This window comes from Malus domestica, chromosome 15 (genome assembly GCF_042453785.1).
Source record: "Malus domestica chromosome 15, GDT2T_hap1".
NCBI lineage: Eukaryota > Viridiplantae > Streptophyta > Magnoliopsida > Rosales > Rosaceae > Malus > Malus domestica.
In genome coordinates, this window is record NC_091675.1 from 1779646 (window position 1) to 1799929 (window position 20284).

The 20284-nt window shown below is 37.4% G+C and overlaps 4 protein-coding genes across 10 annotated transcripts; 3 read left to right on the forward strand and 1 right to left on the reverse strand.

Annotated features, from left to right (window-relative positions):
• LOC103410493 (anthocyanidin 3-O-glucosyltransferase 5-like) lies at positions 1 to 2070 on the forward strand. 2 transcript variants are annotated; one of them, XM_008349186.4, is made up of 2 exons: positions 1 to 380; positions 548 to 2070. In XM_008349186.4, the coding sequence occupies exon 2, from the start codon at positions 554 to 556 to the stop codon at positions 1961 to 1963; it is 1410 nt and encodes a 469-aa protein (XP_008347408.3). In that variant the 5' UTR covers positions 1 to 380; positions 548 to 553; the 3' UTR covers positions 1964 to 2070. The 2 variants fall into 2 exon arrangements, with proteins under 2 accessions (XP_008347408.3, XP_008347409.3); XM_008349187.4 differs by having other exon boundaries at positions 2 to 357.
• Positions 2071 to 5186: 3116 nt separating this feature from the next.
• On the forward strand, positions 5187 to 8705 carry LOC103420921 (peroxisomal membrane protein 11A-like). 4 transcript variants are annotated; one of them, XM_070813837.1, is made up of 2 exons: positions 5187 to 6076; positions 8313 to 8705. In XM_070813837.1, exon 1 carries the CDS (start codon positions 5270 to 5272, stop codon positions 6053 to 6055), a length of 786 nt encoding a protein of 261 aa, XP_070669938.1. In that variant the 5' UTR covers positions 5187 to 5269; the 3' UTR covers positions 6056 to 6076; positions 8313 to 8705. The 4 variants fall into 4 exon arrangements, with proteins under 4 accessions (XP_070669938.1, XP_028950503.2, XP_070669940.1 ...); XM_029094670.2 differs by lacking the exon at positions 8313 to 8705 and adding an exon at positions 6706 to 7094 and having other exon boundaries at positions 5204 to 6076; XM_070813839.1 differs by lacking the exon at positions 8313 to 8705 and adding an exon at positions 6753 to 7094 and having other exon boundaries at positions 5204 to 6076.
• A 1193-nt stretch (positions 8706 to 9898) lies between these two features.
• On the forward strand, positions 9899 to 13144 carry LOC103420923 (lysophospholipid acyltransferase LPEAT1-like). Of its 2 annotated transcripts, XM_070813836.1 has the most exons (9): positions 9899 to 10650; positions 10742 to 10861; positions 11008 to 11045; positions 11160 to 11224; positions 11419 to 11487; positions 11760 to 11893; positions 12067 to 12207; positions 12354 to 12417; positions 12741 to 13144. In XM_070813836.1, the coding sequence occupies exons 1-9, from the start codon at positions 10147 to 10149 to the stop codon at positions 12758 to 12760; spliced, it is 1155 nt and encodes a 384-aa protein (XP_070669937.1). In that variant the 5' UTR covers positions 9899 to 10146; the 3' UTR covers positions 12761 to 13144. The 2 variants fall into 2 exon arrangements, with proteins under 2 accessions (XP_070669937.1, XP_017183739.3); XM_017328250.3 differs by lacking the exon at positions 12741 to 13144 and having other exon boundaries at positions 12354 to 12717.
• A 181-nt stretch (positions 13145 to 13325) lies between these two features.
• Positions 13326 to 17678, reverse strand: LOC103420924 (deSI-like protein At4g17486). 2 transcript variants are annotated; one of them, XM_008358958.4, is made up of 5 exons: positions 15644 to 17678; positions 15229 to 15356; positions 14855 to 15113; positions 14314 to 14601; positions 13326 to 13797 (listed from the first exon to the last, which is right to left on the reverse strand). In XM_008358958.4, exons 3-5 carry the CDS (start codon positions 15063 to 15065, stop codon positions 13553 to 13555), a joined length of 744 nt encoding a protein of 247 aa, XP_008357180.1. In that variant the 5' UTR covers positions 15066 to 15113; positions 15229 to 15356; positions 15644 to 17678; the 3' UTR covers positions 13326 to 13552. The 2 variants fall into 2 exon arrangements, with proteins under 2 accessions (XP_008357180.1, XP_008357181.1); XM_008358959.4 differs by lacking the exon at positions 15229 to 15356 and having other exon boundaries at positions 15644 to 15956.
• Between the last annotated feature and the right edge of the window lie 2606 nt (positions 17679 to 20284).

Sequence of the window (20284 nt, forward strand, 5' to 3'; positions counted from 1 at the left end):
ACAAATTGCAAAGCAGTGATCCCATCCTAATTAAGGCTTACTCACCCCACCCGCACCTCACTCACGGCCTCTCAAGGTCTATCTTCCTTGTCGACGCTCTCCGTTTACTTCTTCGTTAATGGGGAAACGTCCTCACCTTTGAAGAGAGAGAGAGAGAGAGAGCAATTAAGGCAAATTCTTGTTAAGAAAAAAACCCATTTATCAATTTCATCAGCCGCTGCTTTTGCAATCACACCAAAAACACTTATCCACGGAAGCTGCTTTCTGCTGATTTCAGGTCTCCGTTACTGTTTCTTCAGAGTTAAAGATTGTCTCTGTCTCTCAAATCCACTGTATATCTTTGGCTCTTTTTTCTTGGTGAGAATTGGAGTTTTCGATCAGTTGAGTTGATTTCTATCACTTCATGGTTGGATTGTTTCAGTTTTTTTATAGTCTTGGCAAAAATTTATGTGTTTAGAGTAATAAATTAAATTTTAAAGTAAGTTTAATTAGTTGATTAATGGCCTTCTTTCTTTAAATATCAACTTCTGTTTTCTGAAAATCCCAGCCATACATGGAGTCCGGCCAGAAGAAGCCGCATGTGGCAGTCCTAGCAAGCCCAGGGATTGGCCACGTTACCCCACTCCTCGAGCTAGCCAAACGACTCGTCGTTGACCATGGCTTCCATGTCACCTTCCTTTCCATCACCACCGACGCACCACCCGCACAGCTCCAGCTCCTCAGCAACCCCTCTCTCCCTTCCGACCTCCATGTCGTCAGCCTCCCCCGCGTCGACGTGTCCCAACAACCCATCGGTATCTCAGTTCGCATCTTTCTCGTCGTCCAAGAAACCCTAAAGTCTCTGCCATTTGTCCTGAAAAACTTACAACCTCCGATCAAATCTCTCGTTGTCGATCCTTTCTGCATCGAAGCACTCGAAATCGCCGCTGACCTTTCCATCCCCACTTACGTTTTCATGACTTCTTCCGCTTCGCTTCTGGCGTTGACCTTGTACTTCCCCACCATCAACGCCGAGGTCAACGGCGATTATTCCAAAATCGCCGAGGAGGTTATTGTTCCCGGCTGCAAGCCCCTGTTGCTTGACGATCTTGTCCCCGGAGTTTTGTCGCCAGAAGTATTACCTATGTGCAACAGATTTCCGACCGTGAAGGGCATTTTAGTAAATACGTGGGAAGAACTCGAGCCGGTGACCCTTCTTAGCCTTAGAGAAAACCTTTTCTTTCTTGGTCTGCCAGCGCCGCCGGTTTATCCCATTGGACCGTTGACCAAAGAGGACAAACCAGTAACATCAACATTGGAATCTTCGAGGTTTCTGACGTGGCTGGACGAGCAGCCAGTCGGTTCGGTTGTTTACATCTCATTCGGTAGCGGAGGGACTTTGTCGAGGGAACAGATGATTGAGTTGGCGCGGGGATTGGAGCTGAGCCAAAAACGGTTTGTTTGGGTGGCGCGGCCTCCAAACGACTCGAGCGCGTCGGGGAGTTTTTTTAAGGCTGGTTTCAACACGGACGATCCGGCGTCATATTTGCCGGAAGGGTTTTTGGATAGGACGCGAGGGAGAGGATTGGTGACATCCTCGTGGGCCCCGCAAGTTGCAGTTCTGAATCATCGGTCTGTGGCTGGGTTTGTGACGCACTGCGGTTGGAATTCGGTGTTGGAGAGCGTATTGCATGGGGTGGCGATGATTGCGTGGCCGCTGTACGCCGAACAGAGGATGAATGCGAGGTTTTTGGTGGATGTGGGAGTTGCGGTGTGGCCGGAGGCGGAGGAGGATGATGGGAAGAGAGTGGTGGGGCGTTGCGAGGTGGAGAGGGTGGTAAGGACGATTTTGGAGGATGAGGAAGGAGAAGGGGTGAGGAGGAGGGTGAGGGAGCTTCAAGGCACTGCCGTGAAAGCTTTGGAAGTCTATGGGTCATCTAATGGATCCCTCGAGGGACTGGCGAAAGAGTGGCGGGAGGCTTAGTTCTTCGATTAGTTTGATGTGCGTAAAAATTTAACGATCTATTGACAAATAAATAAATAAATAAAATATGGGTAAATTATATAGTAGCCCCTCAGGTTTGAGCTCTATTGCAATCTCATACAACATCTTTAAAACATTTCACTTTCATACCTCAAGTACTATTTTATTTCAATTTCATACAACCGTTAGATTTTCCATCCATGGATCTGTTAAATGCTGACGTCGCTGCCACATATATGACACGTGGCTGCCAAATGTCTGCCACGTGGCAAATAAAATAATTTTTTAATTTTTTTTTTAAAAACCTGAAATTGGAAGAAAAAAAAAAGGTCCGAACCCAGAAGAAGAAGAAAGAGAAAGAGAAGAAGAAGAAGAAAGAGGAGGGAGGAGAAAGAAGAAGAAGAAGAAAAAAAAAAGAAAAAAGAAAGGGGTCCGAACCCAGAAGAAGGAGGAAGAAGAAGAAAGAGGAGGAGGAAGAGGAGGAGGAAGAAGAAGAAGAAGAAGAAAAAAAAAAAAAAAAGGGACCGAACCCAGAAAAAGGAGGAAGAAGAAGAAGAGAAGAAGAAAGAGGAGGAGGAGGGAGAAGAAGAAGAAAAAAAAAGGTCCGAACCCAGAAGAAGAAGAAGAAAGAGAAAAAAAAAAAAAGGTCCGAACCCAGAAGAAGAAGAAAGAGAAAGAGAAGAAGAAGAAGAAGAAGAAGAAGAAGAAAGAGAAAGAGAAGAAGAAGAAGAAGAAGAAGAAAGAGAAAGAGAAGAAGAAGAAAGAGAAAAAAAAAAAAAAAAAAAAGGGACCGAACCCAGAAGAAGAAAGAGGAAGAAGAAGAAGAGAAGAAGAAAAAAAAAAAAAAAAAGGTCCGAACCCAAAAGAAGAAGAAAGAGAGAGAAGAAGAAGAAGAAAGAGAAAAAAAAAATGACAAATATGTTTTTTTTTTAAATTAAAAAATATTTTATTTGCCACGTGGTAGACATTTGGCAGCCACGTGTCATATATGTGGCAGCCACGTCAGCATTTAACAGATCCATGGATGAAAAATCTAACGGTTGTATGAAATTGAAATAAAATAGTATTTGAGGTATGAAAGTGAAATGTTTTAAAGATGTTGTATGAGATTGCAATAGAGCTCAAACCTGATGGGCTACTATGTAATTTACCCATAAAATATTTAACGATCTAACACTTATCAATTGTGATTGACAGGGCTCTCTGATATTTCGGGAGCCCTAAATTTATAAAAATGTTCTTTTTTAAGATAGTTTTTATTTTTTAAAAAGTAGGACAATATATTGGTACTAGAAAATAATAACATATATCAAAACAATTTTTATAACTCACTGTAAGTTTACAAATGTCATTAAATAAGTAAAAAGAGTTACAAATATAATATTCACTAAATAATAAAAAACAATTCAATCTTAAGCAACCAAATAAAGGAAAAAAAAAGCTTAAAAAACTTTAACTTTAAAGTTTCACTTGAATATATAGCATTATTATACAATAAAATTGAAAAGAAAATCATTTTAAGGTTTTGTTATTGGGTTTCCTCCTATCTCATTGTGCACTCCAAAAAAAAATTATTTAGAAAGAAAAAAAAAATTACACTTATAAAAAGTACACTATAAGATTTTAAAGTGCTAATAAAATTATTTTTAATATATAACATTATTACATATAAATATAAGATACCAAAAAATTTTGGGAGGCCCTTTAAATTTGAGGGTCTTATGCGATTGCACATTTCGCTCCCCCTTAACGCCGTCTCTGGTGATTGACAGATTAAGTTTTAAATTGTTGTCTTTAGATTGATATAATAGTTCGGTTGAGCGAAATGTTGATAAATGTACAAAACTCAAATTTAAAAGCTTGAGATCCGTTGTATTGTTTAATGCATGCATAAGTGCGAAAAGTTTATAATCCAACAAAAGGAGTGTCACAACTTATAACACAAATAAGTGTTAAACTTTAGTTACTCTTCATAACATACGAGAATAAGGATAATACTTGCAATTCCGACATCGGACTTATTCTACTATTATTGAATACGTATCTTCATCATCTAAATTTTATAATCAGAACTGTTTAATTTATTAATTTTTATTTGAATATCATCATTAAAGAGTCATTCAAATCAGATATCATTTAGTCTTCCAAATTTATAGAACAAATTAACAATGTGATTATTAGGTAACATATCCATGATGAACTGTCAATTTATTTGATACAATTGGATGACTAAATGATCTTCTATTCGAATAATTTTTTTATTTTTAAAATAGCCTTTAAATGAAGTTCATAAATTAAACGATTTCGATTATGCAGTTTACATTATGAAAATACATTATTCGAGAATGATGAAATATGATCTTTCTCCTGTGTAAAGAACGCAAGTATGGAAAGATTGTCACATGTTCAAAATGAAGCCCAATAACTAAATATGGATCTACTGCGATCTCTTAGTCAGCCCATCTACTCATATGAAAAGCCCGTCCACGAAACTCCAAAAAAAAAAGGAAAAAAAATTCGGTGGCACACGAATCAATAAAACAAGCTGACTGGTGGATACGGACGTATGGCGGTATGGGTTCCCCAAGGTACCGTTTGGTACGTGGGACGGGTTAGAACGGAGTGGGATGAGACGTTTCATCTCACATTTGGTATGCCTAAAAAGGGTGGAACGCGCTGTTCCACGGGACGAGTTTTAGGTGAATTTTCGTTCCCCCTCACCCCAACACAAAATTATAACCTCTCATTCTCCTTCTTCTTACTCCTTGTTTCCATCCGAGGGCATCTTTGCTCTATCTCCGTTCCGTCCCGTCCTGTCTCATCCCATTCTGTTCCGTCCCGTCCCGTTTGCATGCCAAACAATACCTTGACAACGGTTTCCCGTGGAAACAACAGCATTTTGATACGACTAGGACAATTTTTTAAGAAGAATTCAAATTTTAAGTAAAATGTCATATAATCAAATTTGAAAGTAGAAACAAGATGCAACCGATATATTAATTTTTTGTGGATTGATGATATATGAGTTTTTATATTTCAAATTTGATATATAAGCAGAAATGATGTCAAATAATTTTTAATTTTTTTATATTAAAAATTTATTTCAATTGATTTCTTTTAAAAATTAATTATACAAATATCATTTATAACCAAAAATATATATTAAATTAAAAAATTTTAAAAAAAATCAAACATTATTACATCAGCCAACAAATTAACGTTTAAAATTTATCATTTTAACATTTATTTGGAGAGCTCAACAAAGTTTTCCTCTGGTTCTCTCTCTCGCTCGGGCTCTGCTTTTCCATGGACTCGAAAGCTTCAACAACCACGGCTCCATTACTGAACCAGCAAAACCGAATCAATTCACCGTCGAAGCCGAAGCAAAAGGACTTTCTGAACCACCTCGAAGCCTACCTCGCGAAGCGAGATGGCGTCGACAAGCTGCTTAAGATATCCCGGTACGCCACCAAGATCGCCCTCGCCTCCTCCGTCCTCCCCGAAACCCTCCCCCTAACGCAGCGGCTCAAGAGCTTCGAGTCGAGCGTCGGCGTCAGCCGCAAGGCCTTCCGGTTAGGTAAGTTCGTCCAGGACGTCAACGCTCTGAGGAGCTCGAAATTCGATTCGAATCAGGAGCTCGTACTCGCACTAATCGCCTACGGCGGCGAGGGATTGTACTTTTTCGTTGAGCAGTTCGTCTGGCTAGTCAAATCGGGGTTGATCGATAAGAAGCACTCTCGGAATTTGCAGAAGATCAGCGCCTGGGCCGAGTTCATCGGATACGCCGGCAGCATCTCGTTGAAATTTAGGGATTTGAATCGGATATCGGAGGACGAAAAGTGTGTAAAATCGAGCATTGAGATCGCGATTACGAGGGGGAACGGGTGCGAGGAAGAGAAGGAGAGGTTGAGTAAATTGCGTGAGAAGAAAATGATGAAGAGGCTGTCAGTGGTTCAAGATTCGGCGGATGCGTTAATGGCTTTGGCGGATATCCGGGATGGCGGCGGACCGTTCTTGGGGCCGCTTTCGATATCGCTGGCCGGGATGTTATCGGCTCTGATTAGTACTCACAAGAATTGGGTGTCTTGCTGAGATTCATGGCCTTTTTACAAGGTATGGTTGCTTGACACTTTCTTTGTTAATTTGTGCTGCAAATTGTAAGAGAATAAAATGTATGCAGATGCAGATTGACACAGGCAATGGTTCAATAAGAATTTATTTTATAGCACATTCTGAATTCGTTAGCTCGTAAGTGCGAAAACTGAATTCTTTAGCTCGTAATTCTGAAAGATGAAAAATCAAATGAAGCGATGAACAACTTATTAGTAATGACTAACATGAAGAACTTCAACGGATCGAAAACTCGTTGCTTGGTATCTTAACATTTGTGATGAATGCCAATAATGATGTGAACATTTCAAATTCGTTTGAAGTTTTTGTGTTTGGTCTGTCGTGTACATCTTCATTTTCCTTGAACATGACATGTTGAGTATTTTGGAGCAATATAGCCAAAAACTTTTGTCGAAGAATCTGACTTTCCTAGGTCAAATCCGACTTTGATGCTGCTTAAAGTGCAACCATACCTGACGATTCATCTTGTTCGTGCCCTGTTAAATCCGAAATCTATGATTGCTTGCCTTTCGTTTCACATAGTTACTACTCATTACCAATTACACTGCTCATGTAGAATTGTTCTTTGTTCTTTTTCAACTTGAATTTTCTTTGACATCTGATGAATGCAGTTCTTTCAAGAATACGGAAAATTGGTTTTACTAATGAGTTCAAGTAGTTAACAGAGTGGCGAACAAGCGCACTCATCTCTCTAGGTCGATCCATCCATGGTTCGAGTGGTCACTCCCGCAATCATTTCCATCTGCAACTTTGCGGTTTCTCGTTGTATGCCAGTTGTGTGATGACAGAAACTGGATAGACGTTTAAGCTGTGAGCTTATTAGCAGACGTTTATGTTGAATATGTTAGGGTTCTCCATTTCCATTAACGTTTCAACTTTAGTGGCATTTTTCTGCACCAAACCTATGTAGAGTTTATATGGTTTGTTGTGTTGTTCTGGAAAGCTGCGTTTGGTTGGTGAAAAATGTGTTGGGGAATAGAAAACTTTTTTGTTCTTGAAATTCATGCATGCCCTTCTGGAGATGTTCTTGTAGGCGGAACTTTGTTTTGGCTACGTTATGTTTTCCCTAGTATTTTTCTATTTTTCCCTTCTCTGGCTTTAAAATTCAATACATATATGGACCTAATATATGGTAAAATTGCTCTCAAATTACTTGTAACAATTTTCTTGTTGTGTACGCAAAATACCTTGTGAGAACTCAACAATCTCGTTTTTTACAAAAATCGTGGGCTATAACCCACACTTGATAACAAATATTTCCGTTACAATTCTTGAAGTTCACTCACAATATACATTGTTGATCTTCTTGTGATCGAAACTCTGCTCTGAGTCTCTGACTAACATTTGATTCACTTATATATATATATTTTAGGGTTTTAATTTGAACTGAAATGAATCATTTTACGTGATAATCATGTGAGTTTATTTAATGAGAGACTAATGAAAGTTTAGGATTGAACTTTAATTGCTAATAGGATTTACAAACGGAGAGTTAACAATTTTTTTACTACAAGGGTCATATTAAAAGTGACAAGTTACTGCAGGAACTATGACAAAAAATTTGGCCCAAAATCTACTTTTGTGGCGGGTTGGTTTGGTATTGTTGTGCTTTGAAAAAAAAAAAAAATTGTTTCTGCTGTGTTGTGAGAATAAGTAGCTGTGAAATAAAGCAGCAAAGTGTTTGGTAAAATTTTTTGTAAAAGTGTTTATGGTGTTTGGTAAACTTTTATGTAAAACAGATGTGGCTGTGTGAAATAACCAAAAATGATATAATACTAGATGTGCCATTAATTTAATTTTCTTCATCTGCATCGAGTAGTCTCTCCCACTACCCTACTACTGAACCAAACTTTCCAAAAACGAAAAACATCTCTCTAGAAGTCTCCCCCACAACCCCAATTCTCTCAGTTTTTTTTTTTTTTTGCTCCGTCTTCTTCTTTTTTATTTTTTGCTCCATTCCTCAATCTTTTTCACCTGTCATATGATTTGTAGTACATACATGGTCTAACTGCTCGAGAAGTTCATTATATACATCGAGCAAGGCCAACGCTTTAGGATGCTGGTTTATTTCTTCTTCTGGGACTAATTATTTTTTCTTTTTGAAACTATATAGTGTGAATTTGATCATAAGAAGTAGTTTCCTGTATTTAATTTTGGGTATTTGGAATAAATTAGTTTTGGTGTCCGTCTGGGCAATCTAGGCTCTCCTACTTTGCAGAAATAGGAAGATCAGTCACCTGTAAGCAGTGCAATCTGGGTAATCTAGGCAAATCTGCACTCCCAAAACCGAATCTAGTCCTCACTGGAAAATATGGTGGTATTTCTTGACACAATTTTGTTGGCATGGGAGTGAGAGAGGACGGGCAAGGGATGGGAAGAAGGACAGATGCAAAAACAACGTCCTAGGGTATGGAATTCATATCAATAATGGTGATTGTTAAAGCTGTGAACGGCGTTGTGGCGGGATCGACGAGGAAGACCTCCCAATTGAAGTCCGCGATATTTTCAAGTTGCTATTATGTGTAATTATTAAATTATTTAAGGTCATTTTGGGTGTTTGAAAGTTTCATTAAAGGGCTCAATGCCTCTTGCAAGTTAGGTTTGCGCAGAAGCTGTGGAAGCAAAAAAAGCCGATTTTTCAAAACTAGCTTTTGCTGCTTTGAACTTTTAGCTTTTTTCACCAAAAACTGTGAAAAAAAAACTGAAGTTGAATGTTTACCAAACACAAAAAAGCTCACAGTTTTTTTTTATACTAGCTTTTTATTAAAAGTACCTCAGTACCAAACCAATACTTAGTTAATCATTGACTAAAGGGTCATTTGGCCCAACAAGGAGGAAGTCTAAATCATATCACGATGATGACATTATCCAATTCGCTGGCATCATCGATTCATCATCAGACATGCCACAATTCACCAACATTTCCGTTCCTTCTGGAATTCTAAGGTTATCTCCAACCGATTGGGTCAAAAGGTTAGGCTAAAATAGCTCGGTATAACACGAAAATTATCTATAACCGAGGGCTATGCCAAAGGGCTTGTGGGTTTCACCAAACCCAAACCCTCAAATCAGGTCAGCCAGCCCTCTAGCTCTACAATGTCAAGCTTGACATTTTGCTAGCCCTTCAGCTTGGCTACCTAGCGTCAACATAACGCCAGTTAGCAATGACTAGTTAACATCATGCTGCCGTTAGGTTATCGTTGGAATTTGAATTTTTTTTTGGGACGAATTTAACAAAAAAAATTCTAATTTTTTTTCCTATAAATACCTACATCATTCCTATAACATTAAAAAATGAAGATAAGAAGTGTCACGTAAATAATAATCTCATCTAAAATTTGTACAACCAATTGCATATAGACACGTGACACTCAAAATCTTATTCCAAAAATTATTAAGATTATATTAATATAAAAAATCTAGAGAGTTACTCACTTTAGCGATATGTGTCACTCGAAATCATATCTGAAAATTATTGAGATTACATAGAGATAAAAAATCTGGAGAGTTACTCACGTTAACGACACATGTTACCCGAAATCCTATCCAAAAAGTTATTGAGATTATATAAAGATAAGAAATCTGGAGGCTTATTCATTTGACGACAAGTGACACTCAAAATATGTCTGAAAACCTTATTTTAATATGATAGTTTAATTTAATTAATCATATTAATTTAATTAAAATAATAAATTATATTTAGTCTATAACACTTTTAATTGTAGATGATTTTTTATCAAAAAATTATGTTTAAACTATAACCATTTGACCTGTTTCGATTGGAGATGGCCTTAATACTCATCCGTATGTCCGACTCTCTTCTTCCTGCTGCCATTTTTATTTATTTATTTATTAATAAATAAAAAAATAAGAGAGGGATTTTGACGTGCAGCAAACCAGCAAGCGCTCATCCCCCGCGCAACCACAATCTACCCGCGGGTCCACATTACTCATCCTTCCCAGATCTACACGCTCCAAAACGCCATCGTTTCGATGGCCGTTCACTAAAACCCCGCCAGCCTCCGACTCCCCCCAATTAGTTATTTTTGCTAATGGAGTCCGAACTCAAAGACCTCAATTCCCATCCTGCCAAGCCGGACCGCGACGACGGTCCGGCGCCCAAGGACGATCGACCGCTCCTCAAATCCGACACAAACTCCTCGGTCTCCGCCGAGGAGCTCCAGGAGCTTGAGAAGAAATGCGCGGCGTACGTGCGACGCGATGTGTACGGCACCATGGGACGCGGCGGATTGCCGGTGAAGGAGAAGGTGCTGCTAGGGCTCGCGCTGGTGACTCTGGTTCCGATACGGGTGGTGCTGGCCACGACGGTGTTGGTGCTGTACTACTTGATTTGCCGGATTTGCACGCTCTTCAAAGTCCCCAATCGCGATGAGCAGGAGCAGGAGGATTACGCGCACATGGGCGGATGGCGGGGGGCGGTGATTGTCCAGTGCGGCCGCGCCTTATCCAGAGTTATGCTCGTCATCTTCGGCTTCTATTGGATCAGCGAAACCTATCGAATATCATCGGATTCCGACCCCAAACCCGCCGCCCAGGTACTCTCTCTCACCGTTTCTCTCTCTAAAGCATGAAAATTGATTTCGTGAGATTTTGAGTAGTAAATTTTGATGTTAAATTTTTGGTTAGGGAAAAGATGGGGCCGCAGAGAAGGAGCCTGAAAGGCCAGGGGCGATTATATCGAATCACGTTTCGTATTTGGATATCTTGTATCACATGTCTAATTCGTTTCCGAGCTTCGTTGCCAAGGTTTGCCACTCTCTTCACTTGTTCTTACTAATTTTATGGCACCGGATGTGATTTTTGATTGAAAGATGTTCCATTTTTATCTATCTCGACCTATTATCAATGTATTGATTCCCATTTTTTTGTTATCCTGGATTTTGTTGGTGCAGAGATCGGTGGCGAAACTTCCTCTAGTAGGCCTCATCAGGTTGGTTGCATTGGCTTTCGCTTCCTTTAATTTCATCATGTTTCTGAAAATCTGTAGTTTATCTGTCACCATAGTATTCCGTCAATTCATTTTTCGGATTGTTATTTTTTACAGCAAGTGCCTGGGTTGTGTCTATGTTCAGCGGGAGTCAAAGTCATCAGACTTCAAGGGAGTTGCAGGTACATAAATTATGGGTGTTCCCTGCTTTTGCTAGTTTTGTAAACACTCGTAATGTGTACACCATAAATCATGTGTTATTGGCGGTAGCTAAGTTGAAAACTATGATCGATCACAAGTGGATTATATAACGAGTTTTCGGTTGTATTACTTATATAGCAATGTTGGTTGATCAATAATTGGATGTCATGTGCAGGTGCCGTGACTGAAAGAGTTAAAGAAGCACATCAGAATAAATCTGCCCCACCAATAATGCTTTTCCCAGGTTAATAGTTTTAAACACTCTATTCTAAGAAAGCCCAATTAGAGTTTTCAGCTGTCCCTCGACTCATCATTTACCAATTTAATGTTATCTTGATTGTGGCTTTCTGGCAGCATATGTAATTAAATGATATCGGTGATGCTTATAGCTTTGCATTTGTTTCCATCCATACTGAAACTGATCTGCGATTCGTTTTTTAGCAGACGTGCATTATGTTGTCAACCATGCTTATACTACTGTTACTTGTTATTTATTTATCTTTAATCTTTCTACAGAGGGCACTACTACAAACGGAGACTTCCTTCTGCCATTCAAGACGGGAGCATTTCTGGCAAAAGCTCCAGTTCTTCCGGTGATTCTTAGGTATCCTTACCACAGATTTAGTCCAGCATGGGACTCGATATCTGGGGTGAGTGTTTCTTAAACAATTTCCATGAACACGTAGAGAGAAAATACATATATCATGCAGGATAATTATACATAACACAAATCATAAGGATTCAATATATCAGGCATATAGACTGTTTTCCTTTCAATCTTCTGGGCTTCTAAGTTTATATACCTTATTTACTTTATTTCCAGGTGCGCCATGTGATATTTCTCCTCTGTCAATTTGTAAATCACATAGAGGTCACAAGGTTACCTGTTTATTACCCCTCACAAGAAGAAAAGGATGATCCAAAACTCTATGCTAGTAACGTCAGAAGAATGATGGCCAGTGAGGTATATGTTTCCCCTTGAAAGTATATGACAAAACCAAGTTTACATCCTTTTCTCGCTTGAGAGCGTGACCAACTAGGTAGATATTAATCATGCGACCTCCTGGTGTTTGTAACTTGATTCCATCTATTTTTCTGTTTTATTTACAGGGCAACATGACTCTAGCAGATATTGGACTTGCTGAGAAGCGGGTGTATCATGCTGCTCTTAATGGTAATAATAGCCATCCTAGTGTTTTGCATCAGAAAGATGATTGATAAATTTCAGGGCCTCGCTCCCAAATGATATCTCGTCGCTGTTGAGTTTCCTAGTTTTCATTCATGATTGCACAAGCCACAGTGAGGGGTGGTCGTCATCATTATTGATGTGCCATGGTGTGCAATTATTAACTTGTAATACCATGCTTAAGGAAACTGTGGCCTTTAACGCTAAAGCATCGTAATATTTGTATTTTCACCATGCTAAAATGCATTACAACCCCTATCGAAGAAACTTTGCGCCTGTTGATCTGAAGCCTCTCTTTCATGTTCATGCAGGTTTGTTTTCCCAATGCTAATTCGGATCGTCATCTGTATATTCATGTATGATTCTATTTGTTATAGGGAAATATTAGAATTGATGTGGAATGCTGAAGAATTATTTTTTGGTCGGGTAAGTTGAAACGGTATTTTTACGGTGCATGCTGTCGTCGATTTAAGCTGGCATTCCTAAAGCAGGCGTTTTCCGGTGGTTCTACGTTCTCTCAGCTAATGGAGGAGGGAATGGGTTCGCGGAAGTCGATTTATCTCGACGAGCTGGGCTGGTACATGTATTTGCTGTGATTTTGTTTCACCAGTATAAAGCTCTGATCTTGGTAGAGCCAAATAGTGCTAATGTGTGATGATGTATCTCAATCCGATCCTTTCTAGTGCAAATTAACAAAGATAGATTTTACTCTGAACCCTCTCTCTCTCTCTCTCTCTCTCTCTCTCTCTCTCTCTCCACTTCGAATCGATTATAAACGTTTTTTTTCTTTGCGGTGAATAAATTAAGATAAAGTATCTAATTGAAAATCGATAGAAGTAGCGCCATAAAAATCAATTCGTGCGGTTTTCACGAAAAATAAAACATATTGAAAAGAGTAGATGAACTGACTTGGCAATTTCTTCATGCAAACTGATAGTTACAACGGTCATAAACATGAGTCCACAAACCTGGGAGAACACAAACAATCTGAGCGACGGCAGCCTTCAATTACTGACGCTCACAAAACTCTCGCAACAAGTTCGAAATTCCCCTAATTGCTAGGTCATCAAACTAGATACAAATTACATTTGGGGGCGTAAGAGCAAGTCTTCCAAACACTTTCTCACCTTTCTTTCAACGAACCATTCAACGACCTTCGCAATTCCCATGGCGGTAAGCAGCCTTTCAGGGGCGACTGCAGAAATAACGAAGATGATGATAATTGCTTCTGCCGCATTGAGATGGAAGACAGGCAACTGAAGGCGCTTCTCAAGCTCCTCTTCTCGCTGTCGTATGGTTGGCAGTTTGGGTCGTGTTGTACAGCGGAAATCTTCAGAGATTCCGGAAGTACACAGTTGCATACTGAACCTACCACATTTCCGTTACATGGAACAGAGTTAATTTACCTTTGCAAACCACTGTTTTTTCCACCATTCATCACAAATTTGAATCTTGATTCGATCCCGGGTAAGACCTTAAAACATGCATGGCTTAAGCCGTTTTCTTAGGACGATACTTATTATCAGAATGATGACTCTAATCATTTACAAAGTACTAAAGAAACTTAATTGCAACCAAAACAAGTATTCTAGCAAAGAACCGGGACAATAAGTCATTTACCTGGAACATGTTTGATGGGTTCTAAAAGTTCAAATGTCTATATATCTCTCGCTAACACAGCATGCTTATACGTGCCATTGAAAGCAAAGGTAAAGGAAATCTCTCTGACTGAAGGTGCACTCTATGTTTATGAAGTACTCAAGTAATCCTATCAAAAGTCATACCGGTGATACCATATAACACTGTTTTATGAGGCAGGCAGAGACAACAAATAAAGGACTATGTAACTAGCAACCCTTAAAAGAGTGGGTGAAAAGAGGATACCTATTCTTGCCAGTCGATTCACCCATTTAGGAATTGATTTTCCAGTGAGCTTGCGACAAATATCCCTGCAGAAATGGTTGCAGTTCTTGACAATCAGGTGATATGTATCACCGTTATAGTTCAAAGACTGGCGCTCCATAAACTCTCGAACCTGAGTAGGGTCCAAGCATGTTGTTCCGATTAAAATAGACTTCCTGAACTTGAACCCTGGGCATTGGCGAGGTTCAACCTCAAAAACGCCACTTGTAGGGTAGTCATGTGCTCCGAATGCATATTCTACACCATGAACTGCATAATGCAAATGGACTATCATAAACCCTGAACTTCACTTTATCGAAACATCATAGAACGAAGATTAACAAGTTTATAGTAATTCGATAATCTATTGCGTCAAAACTTCAGAACCGCCAAAACTAGATAGAATAGAGCAAAACAAGAAGACATACAAGATGTAAAGTCCCCAACAAACAAAATCACGGTTGAGCTTAAGTTTAGGCGGATAATATAAAACGCAGACTGCCTAAACAGAAGATAAGCTTACCTTCAACACCAGAGTGAAAAATTCCAAAGCCTGCCCAATAGACATAGCCATTCATGGGAGTCAAATCATATACATTGAGATAAACTGGTGCTTTTCCTGATTCAGCGTTATCGGACTTTGATTTGGGAAATAAACAAAAACGTCCCGCTGATTTGGGTTTCAATTGAAGCGGGGAAATGGATCTCCATCTCTTCTTTAACTCAAATTTCATGTTTCCTTAGAAAGTATAACCAGAATGCACTCAATGCTTGCCTCCGGCCTGTGAATTTGGGTAAACATAAAAGCCATTAGAACCCAAAGGGATGAAATGCAGTGGCATTAAAAACAAAAGCTCAACGCAAACTACATACGTACAAATATATCGTCTTTCTTACCACAAAAGCGATATTTTAAACTACTCTAATCTTCGTGAATTGCAACTACTTCGTTGACCAGAGTTGCAGCATTATATTCAACAGGCTCCAGTGCAGATCTCAGAGTATACAGTCAGATCTAGTTTCAACTAGTGGAGAGGAAGCAGAGAAATTCGTCACCAAAATTAACAAATAAATAAGCTTTTTATTTTAAAAACTGTGTAAGAAGTGTTCAATGTTAATAGAAAAAACTGGACCTATACAGCAGCCATTTTCAAAACTCAGTGAATCATAATTCCCACTTGTTTGTTCGTTTTCCCGAGTTTTCTCAGCTACCATACAGGACCCAGAAGATAAATTCGAGCCCCAGACGAAATTATTGAAGAAAAAACTGGAAGAAATTGAAGTTCTTAGAAAAATGAACTGTGGAACTTACCGATTCGGAGAGGAGAGCCATTGGAGCCCAGCAAAACCCAACCTCCTTGAACACTAAACAGCTGAGTTTCTGTATTTCCAGAGCTCAGAAATGCCAACAGCTGCTGTTAAATGGAAGGTTTTTGTATTCCTGCTGCAACCTACTCTGTATTTTTCAATTCTAAATTCGCAAAAAAAGAAGAAAATACGAAACGAGAGAGAGAGAGAGAGAGAGAGAGAGAGAGGGTGAAATGGCCGAAAAATGGAAATAGAAGTGTTGGAGTTGGAGGTAGTATTTTGGGAAAAGTATTGTTTTTGAGTGAAAGAACTCTTTTATCATGGTGAGTTTGGAATCTCGTTGGATATAACTAATTCACGTTTTATAATATTAAAAACGACAAATGTTAGTTAATGTTTATTTTAATCAAAATTATTGTCTAAACTACGACAAAAAGGATTTGAATTTTTATTCAAGACGACATTGACCAACTAGTCACTAATCCTTCTCGTCTGCAATTCTAGTCTACGTTGGATAACAAAGTATGTTATTTAATACATTATTAACCTTATTATAAACACACTTTCGAAATACAAAATATTAATCATTATATTTCAGTATCTCACAACGAGTTCCGCATCAAGAAAAATTAGAATAAAAAAACGAAATTTTCATATTGGATCGAATTTTAATGGACATTCATAGTAACTACCCTTCTTCAACGGATTGGTGAGTCGTCGTTTTCTCCTTGTATTTTCATGTGGGATATGATTGGTCATCATTTGGTTAAAGAGTTTAATTAACTCCGAAAGCTAAAATTGCATATATGAAATAAATAACTTAGTGTTATATTTTTGTTCCTTTTTACCTGATAAAAAAAAAAAAAATTGGATGTTGTGGAGTCAACATCAATATGTTACATGTAGCAATTATTAATTGTTTTTTTAATTATAATATTTGCAGCCAAAGCGAGAGACAATTTGGTCAATGTGACTTTTGAGTAATAAGCTTAAAGGAAAAACAAAATTAGAAAAGAAACAATAACACAAGACAAATCCATGAGAAAAATTTTAGTGTGCTGGAAATACGATTCAATACACAAGTGTCTTAATACAATTGGTTGGAAAATTGAAAAATAAAATTTTCAATCACTTGTATTATTACACAGTGTATCGAGTCATGTTCACAGCACACTGAAAAATATCTCCAAACCCATAAATTAAACCCCATGTGAAATGAGGAAATGTGTTTAAGTTTATACTAAACCCCATGATTAGAAAATAAAATAATACTTCTTTTAAGAAAGCTACTTTCTATATTTGTGAAAAGAATAGATGATTTAATCCAAGAAGAAAGAGAGCAATGATTGAGGGGTTTAGCAAGAGCTCTTGAGTCGATTGAAGCTAGAAAATTGAATGATAAATTTTTTAAATTATGATTATGGCCAAAAAGAAAAAAAATATAAAACTAGGTGACCACTGGCGATCTCATTAAATTTGAAGATCGATGATGACGAAGTTACTTATATAGATTAACTTGACGAAAATGACCAATAGGACAACACAAGTGCATATTTGAGGACTAAATGGTCCAATACTGATATTTAGATACCAAAATCAAGAACCATTGTAATAATAAATTCTATAAATTTTCCAAGGAAAAAAAAAGGTGTAATTTTATAACTAACTGTCAGCTTAGTTACTGGCATGTGTTTTCATATATTAATGAAGTTGCATATTTGAACCTAACCAAATTGTTTAGAGTGACACGCTTACCTGTACATGCCAATTCAAATTCCTTTCCCACATATCGTAGTTTATATTAGATTAAAGTAAATTATTCCTTAAAAAAAATTAAGGTTAATATTGAGACTTACTTGGGCCTTGAAGGGCGGACTAATCCTTTGAATCCGGTAACAACATGTATCATTCCTATAGAACAAAGTTCTCGTCCAAACCTTTCAATCCATGGATACTACTCGAAAAACGACTTTTCTTTAACCCAAGCAATTTCTTAAAAACTCGCTTCAGATATGAAATTTTGAATATACAGACATCCTTTTGTTATTTCTAATAATATAGCTCGATAATAATTCACTTCTTTTAAAGCGTGCCCGGGTCGTTCAAGACTTGTGTGGGTGTCTAATATAATTGAAGTGCAACAGTATTTGCCAGCTTGTTTTTATATCCACTGATTTGAAGGCTACCACGGACATCCTGGGGTTCCCTCAACGTTCAACACCACTACTCATTAAATATCAGCGCTCGAATATCTACATAATTAATAAACCAATAAAACTTGGCCAAAAAAAATTAACTAAACCATAATTGAAGTGAAATATATTGTATAAATGTCCCACCATGGATATTTTCAAGTTTGAACAATCTTTTCTCGTTTATAATAATATAAATCTGTTGCAAATAAGAACGATCCACCAATTTAGAATTGAAATTTATATAAACATAATCTCAACCATCAAGATTAGGAATGGGCAACAGTTATGGCGGATGAGTAACCGCGATTATATACCCATAACCGTTTTTGTTCATACTCGCATAACCGTTTACCCGTTAGGTAATTGCCTAAACGGTTATACCCATACCTATAACTATTTATAAACGGTTAACTATACCCATAACCGCATATCCATTTAACCGTAACCGTTTAATACCCGTTTACCCATTTATCTTTTTTAACCCGTTTAACTTTTTTTTATTACCATTACTCCCTTTTCACCCGTCTACATGTTTTTTAACAACTTGAAAATAAATAAAAAATTGTCATAATTTTCTTTTTTTTTTGACAATTAAACACCGTTATAGGTACATTTATCATACATTTCCATATTTTAATTTTTTAAGTCCTTATATCACTCCAATAATTGAAATAATAGTTTACGGACGATATTTTTAACTGTTACTAATGAAGGTAAATATAATATTTGCTAAGTATTATTGGGTTACAAAAATTGTTTAGAAGACATTTCTATCAAAGCATTTATGTCAATTTTACAATTATCCGCAAGGAATTTAAATTTATTTGGCCAATTCCTTGATGAAGAGAATCATCATTCCTGTAGCAGTGTTATTGAGAGAATGACCGATGAATTCCTTGCTAATTTATTGGGTGCTAAGTATTATTGGATCGAGAACATGATTTGTGTTAGTTTTACATATATAAAATAAATGGGTAAACGGTTACTCGTTTATAATCGCAGTTAATACTCATAGCCGCCTATTTAAATTTCGCGGGTAAACGATTATACCCATAACCGTTTATTTATCTAAACGGTTACCCATAACAGTAACCGTTTAATTTAAATAGATGGGTAACTGCGGTTACCCACAACCAATGAGTATTTGCCCATCTTTAATCAAGATATTGTTTTTTTTTTTTTTTTTTGATAACGATATTGTTTTTATTTGTATAGAGAAAAAGATGTGAATATGTTCGTTGATAGGATCATCTCGAATGCGAGGAAAGGAGGCACGCCTAAGTCTCACATCATCCTTTATAACTCCGAAGACATTTAACAGTTTGATAATTATATTTTGCATTGCATTAGTAATTTATGGGTTACAATATATTTCAAACGGATTTTGATACGTTTTGAATTTTAACGAGTATGTTATATTATGTGGTGGTATAATGGTCACAATAAAATCACTCATGAGTTATATCAGTGCTTTTAGGTTATATATATATATATATGTATGTATATATTCACATTGATATTAGTTAAATAACACGTTAGTCTAATTTATATATATATATATATATATATATATATATATATATATTTTTTTTAAGCGGATTAGTTGGTGGCATTTCTATAGTAGTCTACCATTCTGGAAGCCAAAAGACTTACAGAAATATTTTAGCATCTTTCTAACTACTATCTTGTGATTAACCAATGGTAGGAATCAAACTTATGATATGTCGTGTGAAATACGGTCTGGAATTCGTTCCCAACCATTAACCACCTCGTGACGATTAGTTTGATTTAGAATTGAAGTGTTAGTTTATTTTCTCATATCATAATAGGTTTATCTCCAAAACCTATCTTTGATCAACAGATTCAAAACACTACATTAATCAAATTCCTAAAAAAGAAAAACCCATTGAACAAAAAATTAAGGATTAAGTTGTTTAATTTCTGAGAACTTGTTCATGAGCATGTAGGTCCCATGACAGTTGGCGGCCTTAATCTGTTCCGTTTACCATGTTGCGGTGTCGTTTCATCTCAATAGGCGACAATCTATTGCAAAATCGAAACGCTAGAAACGACAAGCGTATTCCATGAGTGTAAAGCTGTCGAGTGGTACGAAAAATAACATGGACACGTGCACACCGTCAAAAGTTTGGACCCCACCGGTCACCGTGCCACGTTCTTATCCAAGTTGCGTAGTCCCAGTCGTTTTCACTTTTCAATCCAATTGCAGTGGCAAAATGGGAAATTCAATCTTTAACTTGTTAATGGGCTACAACACTGGACTTTGAATTAAACAAAACATTAAAGGCCTGGCCCAATTAGGCAATTTCTTCACTCCGAGTTTTGTTTTGTTCGCTTATTCGAACGATATTCCAAGAGTAGTGCTATTCACCTTCTTTCTTTTTTTTTTTTTTTTTTTTGGACCGTCGGATTGAATTAATTGAAGATGATTA